This window comes from Sebastes fasciatus, chromosome 15 (genome assembly GCF_043250625.1).
Source record: "Sebastes fasciatus isolate fSebFas1 chromosome 15, fSebFas1.pri, whole genome shotgun sequence".
Taxonomy (NCBI): Eukaryota; Metazoa; Chordata; class Actinopteri; order Perciformes; family Sebastidae; genus Sebastes; species Sebastes fasciatus.
Genome location: NC_133809.1, coordinates 23,544,109 through 23,563,459, shown reverse-complemented (window position 1 = coordinate 23,563,459; position 19,351 = coordinate 23,544,109). Strand labels below are relative to the sequence as shown.

The 19,351-nt window shown below is 39.7% G+C and overlaps 1 protein-coding gene across 2 annotated transcripts in view; it reads left to right on the top strand.

The window, feature by feature from the left end:
• Window positions 1-19,351, top strand: part of c9orf72 (C9orf72-SMCR8 complex subunit) — a 21,086-nt gene extending 1,735 nt beyond the window's left edge. For both annotated transcript variants that reach the window (XM_074660550.1, XM_074660551.1), the window contains exons 2-10: window positions 128-633; window positions 2,137-2,232; window positions 2,796-2,860; window positions 4,660-4,732; window positions 5,764-5,880; window positions 7,202-7,437; window positions 7,607-7,664; window positions 9,224-9,333; window positions 18,074-19,351. In XM_074660550.1, coding sequence (XP_074516651.1) covers window positions 187-633; window positions 2,137-2,232; window positions 2,796-2,860; window positions 4,660-4,732; window positions 5,764-5,880; window positions 7,202-7,437; window positions 7,607-7,664; window positions 9,224-9,333; window positions 18,074-18,260 — 1,389 coding nt within the window. In that variant the 5' untranslated portion in view covers window positions 128-186 and the 3' untranslated portion in view covers window positions 18,261-19,351. The remainder of the gene's footprint in view (window positions 1-127; window positions 634-2,136; window positions 2,233-2,795; window positions 2,861-4,659; window positions 4,733-5,763; window positions 5,881-7,201; window positions 7,438-7,606; window positions 7,665-9,223; window positions 9,334-18,073) is intronic.

Sequence of the window (19,351 nt, the reverse complement as noted above, 5' to 3'; positions counted from 1 at the left end):
GTATTTCTGATCATTTTTGCAATTAAAAGTGGTAAATCAGATGCTTTAAAGACCTTTATAATTGAATTAGATTCTACTTTTTTTTACCAAGAACTGATGACTGTTGTTTCCTGTGTTTATCATGTAGGTTTATTATCATTCACTCGGGACACTTAGGAAGACGGTGACATTTCCAAGCCTTTTCTAATGTCCTCTGGCTGTCCACCCCAGTCGCCAGCCGTGGCGAAGTCTGAGGTAGCCGTTGATGGAGAATGCCCGCTGCTGGCTGCCACCTTTGCCTACTGGGACAACATCCTGGGCCCACGGGTGCGCCACATCTGGACGCCGAAGGGAGACCAGCTGATGTTCCTCAGCGATGGAGAGGTCACGTTTTTGGCCAATCACACACTCAACGGGGAGATTCTGCGTAGCGCCGAGTGTGGCGCCGTGGACGTGAAGTTCTTCGTCCTAGCAGAAAAGGGCGTCATCATTGTGTCGCTCATTTTTGATGGCGAGCTGAAGGGGGACAAGAACACATGTGCCTTGTCCATTATCCTGCCTCAGACGGAGCTGGCCTTCTACCTGCCTCTGCACACCATCTGCGTGGAGAGGCTAAAGCACGTTATCCGCAAGGGACGCATTTGGATGCAGAAGGTACGATGCTATTCTTGCTGATCCCTTGACTTCTCGGACACAAGAGTATAGGCAAATTATTACCCTTTACACCCATAAACTTACTTTGAAACCTGATCTATCCTTAGGGCCTGATCTTCCTGATCTGAAATGGATATTAAGTAAATCTATCACCTCTCTTTTACCCAATTGGGATTGCAACAACAACATTGGCAGAATAATAAAGTTGCAGTCTTCCAGCACAGAGGACTAAATTAGCTAATTAGGTCTGAGAGCTCCTACAGAGAGAGCTAGTGAGGAGGTAATAATAGGGGTCGACAAAATAACGTGACGCACAACACTAAAAATATATCAGCATTGCAGACACTGCTGTAAAAATAGGTCTTCAAGGTTGAATGTCAACAAGTAGTAAGCCTATTTATCAATGTCTTATGTTCTGAACGTTGTTTCTCTTGTCAGACTGTTCTCCCTGACATAGTAAATATTTTAGTAGGTTTTTTATTTTGCCTGATGCACCCACAGGTCGGTCTTTTTGGTGCTCTTTCAGTCGTCTTGTCTTGCTTTGAAGACATACAGTATATCAGAGTAGTCATTGCTGACAAATACTGCTCACTGGCCTTAGGGCTGGACATTGATCTCGGTGCTTTTTTGGCGTTGACCAAAATGTATGTGTTACTATGTATCTGTTCTGATTCTGTTCCATTAATAGGGCTGTGTATTGTCAAGAATCTGGCGATACGATACGTATCATGATACAGTCGTTAAGATTCAATATTTTTTAGATATATTGCGATACTTTAAGCAATGTGATATATATCACGATTTTTAAAAAACTAATTTTAGGAAACTGTCATATATGACTAACATACAGTATATGCATAAAATCTGAGTAAAAATCAGAACAGTGGGATCTGCATTTGCATTTATCACAGTCCCTGTAACATCAACATATTATTAACAAGTTATTTTTATAAAACGGTCACTATATCCTGACAGTAGTGCATGGGACAGGTTAATCGGAAAAAAATCATGTGCCTCTGTGTCCTCCGGTGTCTTCTGGTGCTCCTAGCAGCATCTGCAAGATTTCACAGACCGGAGGAAAACAACCAATCAGAGCCGAGCTGGAGTCTGCCATCGAGCTGCAGCTCTGAGCAGCTGTCAGTCACTTGCGAACTCCGATTAAATGGTCAAACTAGGCAGCGCTGATCAAATATGAATCAATATTCCGTTACTGTAATGCCTAGTTCTCGCCTTAAATGTTTTCAGAAACATATTGTAGTGTACTCTTTACTGTTTAAAGCCTGAAAACAGAGCCATTAGGAGGTACAGAAGTCTAGTTATCTCTCAGAACACTTGAATACAATATGCTGAAAGGTTATTATGGAAATGTTTGCCCAATGATGCCAAAAATATTCTGCCTACTGCAGGTTTAAGTGTCAAAAACTGTCAAGTCCGTCTGGTAAAAAGGAATGTTTCTGAAATGAACTTCTTCAGTTGACCGTTACCACTTTCCTTCAACTTTAGGGCTACAACATCATCTCGGTGCTGAGCTTGGAGATCGTCCCTATCATGGAGCTGTTGGCCTCTATGAAGACACACAGTGTGCCAGAAGATATCGATGTGAGCAGCACACACATACACACACATTAACAACTCATACTTCAAAACTGAACAATGAACGACAAACGAACTAGAAGAAACCATAACGATTGAATAATTGTTAACATAACAGCAACAGGAATGTAAAGATTTGGGGAAACACACTATAGATCTGTGAATCATTTTCTTGTTGATGGCAGAGTTTCTATTGAATACGATCACATATGACTTTTTGAAAAAGAAAAAAAATGTCTCCAACTTTGGTAAATTAGATTTTTTTTCCTTATTTCACTTGTTCACATAGTTTCTATTTCCAGGATGTTTGAATTATCCAGGTTCTCTGCCTAGATTACCACCCAGTGCGATTCAACACATTTGCTCCCCTCTAATATGCAAATGAAACAAAAAAACTAGCACAAAAGAAGCTCCCTGGAATCTTTCTTGCTGTTTCCTACATTGTTACACAATGGTGGCTTTGCATCTTATTTTCATCGCAGTGCCTGCAAAATGTGCCCATCAGCACTTTTGTCTTTGTTGAGACCAATTTTTAAAAATGACCCCTTTGTTTCGCTCCCGCCGAGTAGATAAAAGACACCGTGCTAAATGATGATGACATCGGGGACAGCTGCCGAGAGGATTTCCTCCACAAGTAAGCACCTCCCGTACAGGCAAATGGAAGACAGATGATGAACAATGCCCATTTAACACCCATCAACCTTCCAGATGAGTAATGGCTCTCCACTTAGCCGAAGTTTCCTCCAGAGAAAGGACCATACCTAAATCGCTGTTAGTGTTGAGAGTCTGGAAAGTCCATCCCGGCGATGAAGCCCCCAATTGCTCAGAGTTGAACAGGATTAGCTCGGCATCCTGTGGTGATGACAAATCATCTGTGCACTGGAATTTATTTGCTTGATTCTTAAGGATATTTATAGCTGAGGGAGATTTTTAATTAGAGAATAACAGATTTACGGGAGCCCTGAGAGGCAAGTGGGAAAACAAATTCTGGTGATCCATTTTCTGAATCTGAGCTAAATTGTTTTCTCTTCTGTGTTTATGACTTAAGAACAGGTGAAAAAAGGTTTTGCCAGGATAATATTTCAAAGTTACTTTTTTTTCAGGTGGGAATAATTTTTTTTGACGGATTAATTTTTTTAAGTTTGTTAAAGTTGCCACAAGAGGCTGAAGTGCACCACTACCACATGTTCTAAATAGGACTAAAAGTATTCATGTTTTCTTCCAGGTGAGATTTAATTTACATAATTTGTTTACACAAAATACAGTATAAGTACATTGTGTTTAAAGTGCATGGAGAAATTTAACTCTAGAAAAAAACATGAATGCTTTTAGTTCTAATACTGATCCTGAAAAAAAAATTACTCCTGAACAACTTTCCATCTATTTCAAAGATGAAAGCCCCAAAGTTTTTTTTACCTGATCTTAAGTAATAAACACAGGAGAGGAAACAATTTAGATCAGACTTAGAGAATAGATCATCAGATAATTTTTTTCCTCACTTGGCTCTCAGGGCTTCCGTACAGAAAAAAATTCTGGTTATCCATTTTCTAAGTCTGATCTAAATTGTTTTCTGTCCTGTGTTTGTGACAGGTGAAAAGAAGGTTTTGCAGTATAATATTTCTAAGTTCCTTCATTTTTTTTCATCTGTGAAACCGGTGGGAAAAAAGTTTTGCCACGATTATTTTTCTACGTGTTTTTTTAATCTGTGAAAACATTTGGGGGGAAAAACTTTTTGGCAGGTGTTAATTTTTTTTTTGACGGGTGAGTTTTAATCTACATAATTTGCTAACACACAAAATACTGTATGTACCTTGTGTTTAGAGAGCATGGAGAAATTACAACAACAAACAATAACATGACAAAAAAAAAATCATAAAAAACATTCCACCTCTTTCACCGATGAAAAAAACATTAAGGAATTTAGAAAGATTATCCTGACAAAACATTTTTTTTCATCTGTTCTTAAATCATAAACACAGGAGAGAAAACAATTTAGATCAGACATAGAAAATAGATCACCAGAATTTTTTTTCCTCACTTGCATCTCAGGGCTTCCGTACAGACTAGTTGTATGTTTGAGGTAATGTAAGATGAAGTTTAAAACTAATCAGGCAAAATAGTTGTTATTTTTTGTGATGACTGAAGGTGAGAAATGGACTATTTACCTGAGAATATATTCTAAAAGTATATTATAGAATATTAATATAAGACTATTAGAATATTAACCAAACTACATAAGTTAAAAGGTAAATGTAATGATTACTGGGAAGAGTTAACTCTCCACTGGCCCCTCTATGTAAAGCCTCCTGATTGTTTCTCGGACCCACTTCCTCTTGTCTCAATCATTATTCCTAAAAGCTGTCATTGATGATTAGAACTATGCTAATGAAGCTAATTGACTCTAATTTGCATGTCTTTGTCTCTGTGGTTCAGGGCCATCAGCTCTCATCTGCAGACTTGCGGCTGTTCAATAGTGGTTGGAAGCAACCCAGAGAAAGTAAATAAGGTAAATGCACCGTATTAGTGGCTGCACACAGACAAAAGCAATGCACCTACATAATTTAAATTGTTTTGAAGTGCTGTTGTTTTGAGTTTAATGAGCCCCTCATGCACTTTTTCAGTCTCTGTAACTGCTTGGGTCGGTATTTTGAGTGTCTGTCTGGGCTTGGCAGCACAGTCACTGCTGCAACTGTTTCCAAAATGATAGAAGTCATATGAAAAAACATATCAGCTACTCCAAATTCGCAGATATTGGAATTAAACGAAGAAAAGTTGGACATGCTAACCGAGGAAACTGATATTGCTCACCATACACTGTTTGTTTTTGAGATTTACAGCAGAAAACAGCCACTAACAGTTTGCCCAATGAATATCAAAGGGCTACACAGCCTTGATATGTACTTTTATTGACTTGAGGCCTGAACTGAGCACCAATTAAATCAAGATTTTTATTTGTATCTAACAACAAGCCCCAAGCCTAATGTCAGATTAAGGTCTATAACCAAAATGTGGCTACTTTAGTACATTTTGTGCTGAGATGTAGCTCCTTGAATAAATCCCTTCCTCATTTTCTGCATTGAGGTAACAAATGAACAAAGAAAGAAAGATGTACACTTTTCACCCCTGTAACTCTTTCTCACACTTTTTCATCTGCCCGGACAAACTTATTTGTTAATAAAAGTGTAAATTGTAGTGAAACTGACTATACACTTTTAAACCAACAATATCAGGGCCCAATTGTTTATTTATATTATAATAAATACAGTTATTTATGCAAATAAAAATCCTAATTTTTGTCTTAAAACCTGGGGGCTGGGGCTCCGCATTGGAATTTCACCCTGGGCACCAAAAGGGCTAGAGCTGGCCCTGTTAGTTTGGTTTGCACACCCCGTCAAATGGCAAATAGTTGCAATTATGTCTAAATTTGAGCTGTTCTCCTTCACTTGAAAGCAACTGAATACACCATGTAAGAATCAAAGCCAGTTATTTTCTCAGCTTTTTTTGTCAAAGCGTTGAAATCTGACTGTTTTTCCACAGATTGTGCGGACTCTCTGCCTCTTCCTCACCCCGGCCGAGAGGAAGTGCTCCCGCCTCTGCATGGCTGACTCTTCTTTCAAATACGACACGGGCCTGTTTGTTCAGGGTCTGCTCAAGGTAGCCACCAGTTCTCTCCTCTCATTATACAGCACACTGTGATTTGAATTAGAGCCTGGATATTGTTCTGTTCTGCCTGCTTGTTTGATGTTGTTCTGACCTAATTTCTTTTTCTGACTAGAAATTGTTGCAATAAGATATTTGTATTACTACACTGCATACGATTAAGATAATTTTTTCACGCATGCAGCTTTTTTGTGTTGTCTTCATACGGTTTCTATTTTTAATCATCCTGCAACTGCAATGTGCGAGTTAAGATGTACATGCGTTAAAAATGTGTAGTTTTGTCCTTAGTGTATTCCACTCACAGTTTTCAACATTACAATTACTTATTATTTACTGCTGTTTTACAAGGCAGGAGGGCTTAATGTTACACAGGCAGTTGCTTGTTAGTTCAGCCATAAAGAGTAAGTATGGTGCACAGAGCTCCTGCAGGATCCTCTTATAGATTTCCACATGAAATGCAGCGAGGAACAAGAGGCCCAGGGAGAAACAACAAGAAAGGAAATGGGAAGCTGCTTGCTTGCAAGAGGTGAAATAATTTATTAAAGCTTCTATGCGCATATATGACATGCATATAGGAGGTTTTTCGTAGAGCTACCTTGAAGTTCATTCTTTGTTTATATATGCAGGTCGGAAGGTCTGATAAATAATTTTTTTTTTTTTTTTGCCAGCAATGAACTTCCTGTTGTTGTTGTTGTTGTTGTTGTTTCCTCTTGTAGAAAGAATCAGATCAGAAATACTTTATTGATCCTCAGGGGGAAATTGGGGCATTACAGTTGCTCTTGTATAAACATAAGAAGTGTAAGAAAATATAAATAAAGGAGTATGTAACATGTAAATTATGTACATAATGGTATAATATTATCAAAATATATGTAAAGAAATATAAGTACTAAAAATAAAAAATAAGAAAATGAGAATATAAAAAATATGTACAATTATTTGCATCAAGACGTGCAAAAAAGCAAATACAAAATGCTTATAAGTAAATACAAAATACTGAGAAGTGGTATATATTAAGTGTGTTAAATATAAATGCCAGAATGGTATAAACAAAAAAATTAATAAGAATATTTCTTGAATATACAGTATAAATACAGTATTAATGACAGTATTGCATAGTTGAATTATTGTACAGTTAAGTCATAAAGAAACATAGTGTCTGTGCTGTGTGCTCTTTACATTGGCACAGAATGCAGTGGAGGGAACACATTTCCTGCACACTAAGCAGAATAGTCCGACCAGGTTGTAAGATCATCTGAGGGGTCGGCAGGTATTCAATGTGGGTTTCCCCCCTTTTTTCTTTTTTAATTCCCAGGACTCCACAGGCAGCTTCGTCCTTCCCTTCCGCCAGGTGCTCTACTCCCCCTACCCGACCACGCACATCGACGTCGACATCAACACGGTCAAGCAGATGCCGCCGTGCCACGAGCACACGTACAACCAGCGGCGCTACATGCGGTCTGAGCTGAGCGCCCTCTGGAAGACGGACAGCGAGGAGGACATACCGCCCGACACAGTCATCCACACTGACGAGAGCTTCACACCTGACCTGTAAGCCATGCACGCACAGTATCTGTTGTGTTTGTGGGTTACACAAATATTCTATAATATAAAATACACTATTTTATTTGCACTTTTTTCACACACTGTTTAAAAAAAAAATCCTCTCACATTAAAAAATGCCAATGTCATATCTTAACCATAATGCCTTTTTTCTTAGGAACATATTTCAAGACGTCATGCATAAAGACACTTTGGTGAGGTCATTCATAGATGAGGTAAGAATATAGCCACGCTTTTTTTTCCATTTCTTTATTGTTTCAATAAAAAAAAAAACTCTCAACCGAGTCAGAAGAAATAAGAAAAGAAAAAATGAACCCTGCAGCATATTGACAAAAATAGGAACATAATAGATAACATAACAATAAGCATTGTTATCATTCTCATTATCATCATTCAGAAGAAAAATTAGAGAGAGAAACTGTAAAGCACTTTGGATAAAAGCACTATTTACCATTTAAATCAAATAGACGGTTTTGGAGGGTTGTTGCTGAGTCATATCTTTTTTTAGCCCACAGTAGGAATATAAATATTGCTAAAAATGTACCCTCTAACATTGTTCTGGCGTACCTGCTGTGTTTTGTGAGAGGTATGTAAATGGGTTCTATCTGAAATAGTAACAATAACAGGGTCGGTAAAACAAAAAATAAGCATTTAATAGAGCTTTCAACTGAATTTGAATGTGGATAAAATATGTTTTTTCCACACCAAGTTGAGGTGTATTTATGATGGCATATTAAGGCATTGTAGGTAAAAAATAAATAAATAAATGAATGAGCCGAGGGATGGGGGGGAATATTGCGAGAAAAATCGTCCGGACTTTGAAGAGATATTGCCTTGAATTGGGACTATTAAGAGGAAAACAAAATCATGATTTGAGCCTTTTTTCTAATAAATTTGTGAGTTTTTTCTCGTAAATTTACTTCTTTAATCTCAGAGAATATCCACGTTTTTTTGCGTAAATTTACGATTTCAATCTCAGAAATTCTGGGGGGGTTTTCTCGGAATATTACCCCCTCCCCCGGCTCCGTAAAAGTTTCTTTTTTTACCTACAATGGCTCTCTCAGTATCGTTTAACCATTAACAAGTACCCCCTTCTTATTGCAGAAGCCCTAAAATGAAACTGTTGTTGTTCCCTTTTGGTCAGGTCATGAACCTCTTTGGTGTCAGAATTAGTCAAAGTGATAGGGAACCAAATGTTTTTTTTTTTCTTGCCTATTCTATATATATACTGTTCTGTCTCGTATGCATTTCTATTGCAAAATGTTGTTGCAGTGATATTACTGCTGACAGTTTGTCAGCTCTGAGTGAGGATTCAACCAGCTGATACTTGTTCAAGGGTTACTGCAAAAAATTGAAATATGTCGTTGTTTTTGGCTTCGTATTGCTGTGTATGACTAGTCTTGTTTTTTACTGCAGTGTAATACTGAAAGTGTCAGATGCATTTTCATATTTTGTCTGCGGTACAGTGCTATTGAACGCAGACCAGGCCTAGTACTGTATCAGGCTGCAGCAAATACTTGAATGATGTGCTCCCACCTCACTGATACAGTCTCTAGAGCCCATAGGTACAGAAATGTAGAATTTATTCCCACGGGTCACAACCCCGTCATCCGCCCCTATGAAAGTGCTCCCAGAGTTACAAGTTTTTCTCGCGACAACAGCAGTATGTTTCTCTCTCAAGGTTAGCACAGAGGAGGGTGGAGTGTATTATTGCAGCCTTTTCACAGCAGAGCCATAGCCCGGACTACTAATTGACATCCTGTGTCTTACCCAGGTGTTCATGCTGAAGCCGGGCCTGTCCCTGCGGAGCACCTATCTGGCCCAGTTCCTGCTGCTGCTCCACAGGAAGGCCCTCACGCTGCTCAAGTACATCGAGGACGAAACGTAAGAGCTGTCGCCAGTAAGACTTTAATCCAAAATAACAGGAAGGATTATTGTTTGGCAATAGACCACGCACCCATTCCACAGAAAAAACAGCCTAAATACCAGAGCTGATAATTCACTTGTCATCTGCCATTGTTATTGTATTTGCTTTGACATTGCACTTCAGCCATTGACCTTACTCTGATAGGGACATAGACAGGACACACCCTAAAGTTTTGTAGTCTGTGGCCCTGATGTAACACACTTTCCTCAAGTTTGGAGTCAAGATAGTCATGTCAATGTTTGGTAACGTTATCCACGGGGTTTTGTTGTACAGGGGTGAAGGTACAGCAAGCTCTAAAGGTCCTGACACACCAACCCGATATCAAAGAACTAGCAGCAACGAAGGCCACAAGTTGTGTTGCCTTACGTTGCCTTTGTCTCCGCCAAAAAGTTGCCCTCGAACACACCGCAAAGACTACAGCCGACGGCCAACTACCACATACGTTCTGCGCCTGCGTGAGATGAAATCACCCTGCACACCAGCAGGAAGTGGTAGTCTGTATTTGTCATTCAAAAAGGGAACCTAGAAGACCGGGGACGAGCCGTTGTTATGATACATATATAAGATAAGATAAGACAATGGTTTGCCGACCATTTTCACACCACTCTGACTCACCACTTAGCTTCATTCCAGATGGCCATGTCGTTGTGAAAATATCCGCGTATTGGATTGATCAGATGAGATGATGATGCAAACTGAGAAGAGACTTTGGTGTGTTTCCTCTTGACTTTACTCGTTGGCTTGCTTTCCTCACGTCCATATCTCTTTTCGTGCACTGATTCTGATTTTAAGCTGAACAGCCAATCAGACTGATTTTTCTCACCGACGGGCTCCGCCGTGGAACACACCACAAAAACTAGGCCAATGGATGCTCACCGACAGCCCCAAACTGTCCGACGGCCGACCGTCGGCTTGGTGTGTCAGAGACGGCCTTAAGGCAGTGGTTCCCAACTTAGGGGGTCACCAAAGGTTCATGGGGGGTCGCGAGGCCCTCTTCATTTTAAGGGGTGTGAGACAACTTTCTATCTCAACATTTCCTTCATTTTTGTGAAACTAAATGAAATTGTTATTTTTAAAATTTGGATTATTTTCTAAGATATAAACAGGATAAGGGCACGGTGAAGACCTGAACACAAGTTATATTCACAGAGCCTTCCCTCTCTGCTGAACAGCCTCGTCCTGTATTAGAAAAGTACGCAATTAAAACAAACCAAAGAGCTAGTAGAGCAATGGCAAAGCATCAGGGAGAAGAAAACACTAAATTTGTCAAAAAAGAAGCCTTCTAATTATGTATGATTGTTAAAAATGAAAAAAAGCATAATACAGACAGAGAACTGTATTCAAAGTTACTATAAAAAACAGGAAGAATCTCTGATGCAATATTCACAGGAATTAATCTTACACAATCTTTCGCTTTACACAAACTTCCTGCAGTTGTTGCCTTCGTTACTTGGGGTCGTTGTACAGTTTATTAGTTGTTCTGTACTGTTATTGTTATGCAGTGAATATAATATGAAATATCCATAAAATAGTCACTTAGTCAGGGGTCGTCGGTTTACTCAATGATGGAAAAGGTTGGGAACTGCTCTTAGGAACAAAATGACCATACATGGAATGATTGGGAACTTACAATGTTAACTCAGTTGAGAAACATCTGTTAGTCCAGAGGCCTGTACTACGGAACGAGTTCAACATACACAGGGGATCTTCTCGTTATCTGGCTTAACTAACCCTATCAACCGCGATCCCACTAAACGGTCTTACGACGGTGGTTATCAACTCGGCGTAAATTAACAGACTTATTGATTTAACGGAATACTCAAAAGTCAGACATAGTCATTTAGATCTTGCAGTGAAATATAAATAGCTTTCAGAGTATATGATGATTAGATTACACTGAATCACATTATGGCATTTTACAAAGTTGTGGCTACTCCGGTGATGTGAAACAGACTTGAGAGCAAGTTTAAAAAAAAAAAAAATACAAAAACATAATTCAAAGCGATAAGCACCCACAGCACACAGCCAGCTGTCCTTCCTGCTTTTGTCAGTTTAAGCTGTGTTGCTTTTAGCCTGGATTATGACTCTAACTTCCTTTGTCTTTGTGTAATATTATCATACTATCTGTGCACCAAGCTCTGATTGGTCAGTAGGAGGTGCTTTTATATGAGTTGATGTCTTATCTGGAACATAACCTGCTCCGGAGCAGGTTAGTTACCATGGCAATCTACCCCGATAAGAAGTGAACCACCGTCATAGCAGTGTTAACCCTGAAGTTACCTCAATAATTCCAAATCCTGCTTCGTATAGTACAGGCCTCTAGGCGAGGACCCAGCTGAAACCAATCTCAAACGCCACTAGGTACATGTACAGTGGACCTGCAGAGTTCTAAAACCAAAACAATGTCTTGGATGCAGAGAAAGAATGGAATATATGGTCAGGGGAACATGCAGGCTACTTTTTACAGAAGAAGTAGTGCAAAGAACACAGACACCATTCTGCTGAGCATGAGAAAAGAAACTCATATGATCGGGTGAGTCATCTTTCACCCTGTTCTGAACAAGCAGACAAGTTCTGACTGTGATACATCGCAGTTGGCTTTACTGATACGCACAAAGACACTAACTGAGAAACCTTAGCTGTTAAGTGTTTTGATGGAGTCAAATAATATCTACATACTGTCGGTTTACCATAGCAACTGGTACATATCCCCTGCCGTACAGTTACAGGTGATAGTAAATGGCAAGATTAAATTACATTTTCCCACTGGTGAGGCACCCTGCCCTGACATTTGACCTTGTTAATTTGTCACTTATTTAACACTTATTATTACAGTAGACATAAAACACCCCAGAACATAATTAAAGCAACGTCTTTCTATTTTTGCATAGTATATCCACACATGAGTAAGTGTGTCAGCATGTTTCTAGCCAACAGTGCTGCTGAGCTCGCAACAACTATCTGCCCCCTCTATGAGGCTGGAAAGATGTAGATATTACATATTACCGAATAACAACAGGCAATCTATATTCATGATCGCCCTCTGTTTCTCTGTAACACCGGAGCAGCAGCCATGTTCTAACACGCAAAAGTTACGACATGCTTTACCTGATTGTTAAACATCCCACACAACCAGAGGGGGGTGAGGTTAGCACTTTCCTGTCTGATGAAACAAGTGGAGGCATTTTCATATTGCCCTCTTCCATTTTGCCCTTCAAAGGGGGGACACGCCTCATAATGTTTATGTATGTGGTGAAGAGCACAAAAAGTTTGTCCTTCGGTTTAGCCGAAAAGGATTTGACATTTGTTAGCAACACGTGCGCCATTTCAGACCTTTAGTGGTCAAAGGCCCTCGTGAATATAAAACAAAGCATAATATTAGACTAACAATGAATAGACTATAAACTATACATTCAGTGGGGAAGGACTGTAGAAGTGTAGCGCCCTTGATACTACTGAAGTTATGCAAAGCAGAATTAGAGCACGGTCACACGTGAGCGAATGAAGGCGAGTGACCGTCGCCTGCCGAGGCGATATTCGTGCTGAATGTGGGCATTGCCAAGTGGGGTCAACCTATAGACTGTATATATAGATGGGTGACGCGTCTCCACTCGCCCTGTTTATAGCATCAAGTAACTAATTAAAGCCAAACTTTTCCGAAAAAGACTTCCACTTCGCTCTCCCCTACTGCATGGCTCCACTTAGTCTCAACAGGACCTCTACTTCCACCGTGACTCACACAACACTTTGCCAGATGTTATATATCTTGATTTACAAACTACTTTACATCAAGACGTCAAGTACTGAATGTAAAAAAAAACTTCCTGCAGTAAATGGAAAAAATATAAAGTACATTTGGCACACTCAATTCCATTAACCTTGTCAAGTACCGTCTTGGTTGATGGTCAGCCAAAATTGAGCTTGCCAGTAGAAATCAGAGTGATGTTTCCATCAGCAGTGCGGTAAAAGTTGGTGGTGGTTCTAAGAGGACCCAGACAGAGAAGACGCACATACATTCCAGTTACAGGGGGCTAGCATCCATAGCTACGTTTGTGTCCCGCAAGGCAAATTTCAGCATATCAATGAAAATGATGTAATGATTTAAACCACAGACTGTATATAAAGACGGACGACGTGTCTCCACTTCCTCCCACTGTACAGAAATTGAAGCAAAAATATCCAAGATACGCAAGCTGCCATCTTGAGATTTTGACGTAATTTGGAGCCGGAGTCTTCGCAGTAGTGATCGGGCGGTAGAGTCGCAGTCTCAAGGTCATCCAATAGCGAGCACGGCCACAGCTTGTCAGCGAGAGAGACTCACAGCTGCCAATCATGCGTCTCACCCCCTTTCAAATATCTAGTTAAAACCAAACTCGTCAGACAAATTAACACTTGAACATACATCAGAGTGATAAGAACTACCTAAAATTACAGAAACCATCTCTGGAAAAATGTATTTGACGTGTACTTTGACTTTTTAGTTTGGCCCATGTCCCATCCGCTAACATGAAGGGGGCGGGATTTATGGTCTATACTGCAGCCAGCCACCAGGGGGCAATCCAGATGTTTTGGCTTCACTTTTGGGAAGCTATCGTCCATCTTTATAAACAGTCTATGGGTCAAACACACATACTTCTTTGCTATTGGTTGAGGCTGCGACTTCACCTGTCAAAGTTCTCCAAAGTTAAACTCCACGCCATGCAAATTTGCTTTGCCACCGAAAGTAAAACACTTTGCTTGCATAGAATGGAAGTGAATGGGCAAATATTTTTACAGTTAATTTTGCCCGTGTGACAGTGACTTTAAGCTGGTAATTATGCAAAAATGAATGGCTGATATTGAATTTGCTGTTTTTGTTTGTTTCATATCATTGTAAATGTAATCTCTTTGTGTTTTGGACTGTTGGAAAGATGAAACAGGCAAACTGTAAACTTCTGTCTTCACAATTTTCTGACTTACCTAAAAACCAAACGAATAATCAAAAACAAAAAATCAACAGATTAATCAATAATAAAAATGATTCGTTACCTTTAACGACATGAACAAAATATAGCCTGGTTGACGGTGAGTCTGGCTCACAGGACCGGTTTATGATGGTGATTGGTGTTGGGAAGAAACGGGGAAGAGGCGGCCGGCTGGTTGTCGAGCTATGCAGGGCGATGAATCCTCAGCATCATCCGAGAATGACAGCTTCCCCGTCTACATAGCACGTGTTTGGTGAATAATGTGCCGAGCAAGAGAATGATGCAAAGCACATGCCATGGCCTCCCCAGTCACCATCTGATAGACCCTCATCATCATCAAAGCCCTAAATGATGTTTTTATGATCATCATTTGATCACTGACAAGAAGTTCTCACTTCTTTGCCTCCCCCCCTGAGGTGCAGAAATGAGACTGTATGCCAGGTGTCAAGGTGACCTGGTGGCTTTTGATGGCCTCACACCAGACTTTGCATTAATGCGTCTCTCATTTAGGCCGTTAACAGAACATTCACTAAATGATAAAAAATGTTAGAGACCAGTACTATAGCTTTACACTCTCCTAAGTCCATGGAATTTCCTCCTCTCTGGGGACCTTGTTCAGTTCTTGTAAAAGAACTAGAAATATTTGTATCTCTAGTCACGCTCTGGCTCGGCTCTCAAAACACCTTCTTAAAGGGACAGTTCAGATTTTTTGAAGTTGGGTCGTATGAGGTTTTTATCCTTAGTCAGTGTATTACCTACAGCAGATGGTGGTCAGCACACCCCCAGTTTGGAGAAACAGACAGGAGTACCGACACCGGAGCAAAGCAATGTACTGCTGTGGACGGGGCCGGCAGCAAAGCACATTTTAGCCACCTAAAACAATCTGTATCAGTTTAGGTGAACACTATATTTCGAATATTTTCACCGCTTTACCTTGCCGTCAGACAGCCTTTTCGGAGAGGGAACTGAAGCCGTCATATCCATCTATGCTCGCTTAAGAGCCGCCAGACTCCATTGATAAAAACAGTAATTTTACTTTGCAGAACACGGGAGTTGCTGGTCTACCGCTGCTTCGATCGTTTAGTTTGTTTGTGTTATTGTGTGTCTTTGGTGAATCCGCACTAACTCTTTAAAACGCCAAAGTCACACAATAACACAAACAAACGAACCAATCGAGGCAGCGGTAGACCAGCAACTCCTGTGTTCTGCGAGGTAAAATTACTGTTTTTGTCAAAGGAGTCTGGTGGCTTTGAAGAGAGCATAGATAACGGCTTCAATTCCTCGTCAGAAAGGGCTGTCTGACGGCAAGGTAAAGTAGTGAAAATATTTCAAGTATAGCGTAAACTTATCCTGATATAATTTTTTTAGGTGGCTAAAATACGTTTTTGGTGCTGACCCCATCCACAGCAGTACATTGCTTTACTTCCGTGCGGTAACTTCTGTCTGTTTCTCCAAACTGGGGGCATGCTGACCGCCATCTACTGTAGGTAATACACTGACTATGGATAAGTACTTCATACAACTCCTCTTCAAAAAATCCAAACAATCCCTTTAAGCCCCAACAATTCATCTGAGACACTGCGGCCCACCGTGTCTTCAGCTTTCCTCCGATTTTTTTCATGCCTCCGTTCCTGTGGCGACCTGGTCATCGCTCCATCTGGGCTTGACTCATCTCCTTCTGTGCTCCCAAACAGTGGACTGACCTTCCCACTCCTTTAGGACAGCAGTCACTCCCGGTTTGTTTTTCTACTTCGACATGATTTGACTTTTCTCTTGTTTACACAAGACATTTGAGGTCACTTGAGCAAATGCTGCTCTATTGTGCAACAAGTATGAAGCAGCCAGGAATATTTCCAAACTTCTGATCCTGGCGCTTCTTACTTCTGGTTGGTTGTAATGTTGATACATCTCTTACTTTCTACATTTTTCTTACATTTCTTTTATTTGTATTTATTATTATTTATTTATTGCCTTATTTTAAAACCGTGTAGACCTTCTGAGATACATTTACACTCAAAGTGAATTTATTATAACACTGCATAGTACAAACTAGGTGACACAGCGTTATATATTACACTGAGGTTGCTAAAAGAGGTTGAATTGTTGCATCAGTAAATGTGCAAACAAATTGCTTACACACCTAAAATTACACACACCACGACTCCATCAGTACCTTGGTGTTTCGACACTGCACACACATTTGGTGGTGCCACACTGTGGCATCATCTTAAAAATGTTAAAACTGCACTGATAAATATTTGTATATTACCAGTGGATCAAATGACTCTGTGTAATGTGAAAAGGGTCGCTCATAGTGATGAACCTAACGAGAATCATCACCCAACGCTGCAGTTCCCCTCATCTCTACAGAGCATTTCCTGTCACTCTGTCAGCTCATTGTTTTGATTTTACTTAACTTTAACTTTATTGTTTTGATTCACTCTCACCGCCCTCATCAGCCTTGTTTCCAGCAGTAGGTAGCTGTTTTCAATGACTGAAGCTCTGATGAACCCACTATACACTACCTGCTCGGCACCAAACATGATTAGAAAGTACTATCTCATATATTGTGTTGAACCTTTCAAGAAAACAAAAAATACGTTCTCCAGTAGAAGTTCAAAGTTACTGATAATATTATCCAAGATAAATCCACGAATATCTTGCCACAGTTTGTTATATGTCTGTGCTCTCTATCTTTTGTTTCTTTTGTATCTTCCGCTGCGCAGAGGGTTGTGGGTCAGAATAGCCAGAAAAGCATGCTGGCTTGCATATTGCAAAATACGACCGGATGCAGTAGGACAGCCTGGTATTATATATTGGTAATCCTTTCCTTTCATACTAAATAGTATGGTAGTATGGGTATTGGAAACGCACAGTATTGCATTTAAAACCTCCAGGTCTCCAGGGAGGCCTATGTAGCTCTAATCTTCAGACAAATACACTCTTATGATAGTTAATCCCCAAGAGTAGATGTTTGAAGTTCACAAATATATATGGTTATACATATTCAAAAAAAAAAAAAGAAACAAGACAGGTGTTTTACGTTAGAACCAACACATCAGATTTGACACATAAAGTGCATCTGTATTATTGTAGGGCAAGAGAATGATTCAATCATGTGATCAAAATTCTATGTTACCACTATGACAGCTTGATATGTTCAATTGTAGATCGCAAAAACTAATTGCACAATTCTTTTAATTGTTTTGGATTCCTTCAAATTGCAATGTGCAGTCATTTATTAATTGCTATAAATTATAATACAGAGATTCAATTGTTTCTTTCCTAACTAAACACTACAAGACATGTTACCATGATGTTACAAAACATTACTTTTTTATTTATTTTATTTTATTTTATTTTTCCTCCTTTGTCTAAAATGCATAAAATGTTTCCAGAGATGTGATCGTCTGAACATATCTCACTCCGGAGACAACACTAACTACACAAGCAAAGCCATGATTTGTGTGCTCGTGTGGAAGGATAAAGGCGTCTTGTTTATGGTGCTGCTAACAGCCTGAGGTCTAAGGCCATACTATTTTACAGGTGCCTTGACAACATTGTTTATGCTCAGTTGCCATCCCGTAGCAGCATACATAATTCATCGTGGCATGGCCGTTCCTGTGCACAGCTGCAGCCCAACTAGATGCTAATGCAAATCCCCTGACCCCGAGTTATTGTAGCTTGTTAACAGTTCACACTACAAAAGCCTCTCCTCCTCCTCTTTTCACAGGCAAAAAGGGAAGAAGCCGTTTCGATCCCTGCGCAACCTAAAGACCGACCTGGATCTGACGGTGGAAGGAGACCTGTACATCGTCATGGCCTTCGCCGAGAAGCTGAGGGCGGGGCTGCACTCGTTCGTGTTCGGGAAGCCGTTCTACACCAGCATGCAAGAACGAGACGTACTCATGAGCTTCTGACTCACCTGCACTTTATGCATTGGACGGTTAATGGAAACAGATGTTGTATTGTCTTTGTTTTATTGTTACATCAATGCATGCACATGTGTATTATTGAGACAACCATTTAAAAGCCTGATTGTTACTGCTTTACTGAAATGAAAACATTTTGCCTTCCTTTTGTGTCTTGATCAATTCAAGACGTGATTTCAAAGACTGATCGGTACTGCTGTTATGAGCCATTAGAATTAAAGTTTTGATATATCGCCTTGATCAACTGTAAGCATAATGTGATTTTAATGTTTTGAGAAATTATTCTCTGCTGGATGAATTATTCATGTGTTCTATGCCTTCTGTTAGAAAAGGGTCTGTATTAATTTATGGCGTTAAAATTGGCCAAGGTGCCCACCAGAAGATTTGCAATTTAATTTAAAAATGATATTTATTAAAACATGAGTTATTAGTTTCTTCACTGCCTTTATTATACGATAACCTCACAACCTTTTGAACTTGTCGCTTGCTTTTTTTTTTTTTTTTTTAATTCAATTAGCTGAATGTGAATGGTGCAGATCAACTGACATTACCAAAAGGTTGTGAGTAATCACGAAGATTTCATTAAAGATAAACAGTAAATGAAATCTTATCACAATCCCTCCTGACAAAGCAGATCTGTGTGTGCAGCTGGCAGCGATTTTCATCATTAAATGCATTTACCCAGCTGTGCGTAAAACGGATTTGCATTTGATTTTTTTTTCCCACCCACAGCAACAACCCAGTTATGTGCTGTTAGGATTATCCATCTTTAGTGGTGGTCTTAAAGTCAAGCAATCTAGTTTATATGCCATGAGTATTACTTCCAGAGATGCAAAATGTCTTGACATTGTAATGTGTTGAGTTGATAATGTTGTGCCATTCTCCATTTCCTCTACATTTACATATCATTTTGAATTCAGGACATTTGCTCCCACTTGGAGAGACAGTCCAACCATCAAATGACAGACATGTTCTCTATATTTAATCACTTTGCTTCCTTCACTTTTACTTTATTGATGTTTTTAACGATTAACTTTTGTCTACTCGATAAATAATAAAGACTGTAATAAGAAATTGAA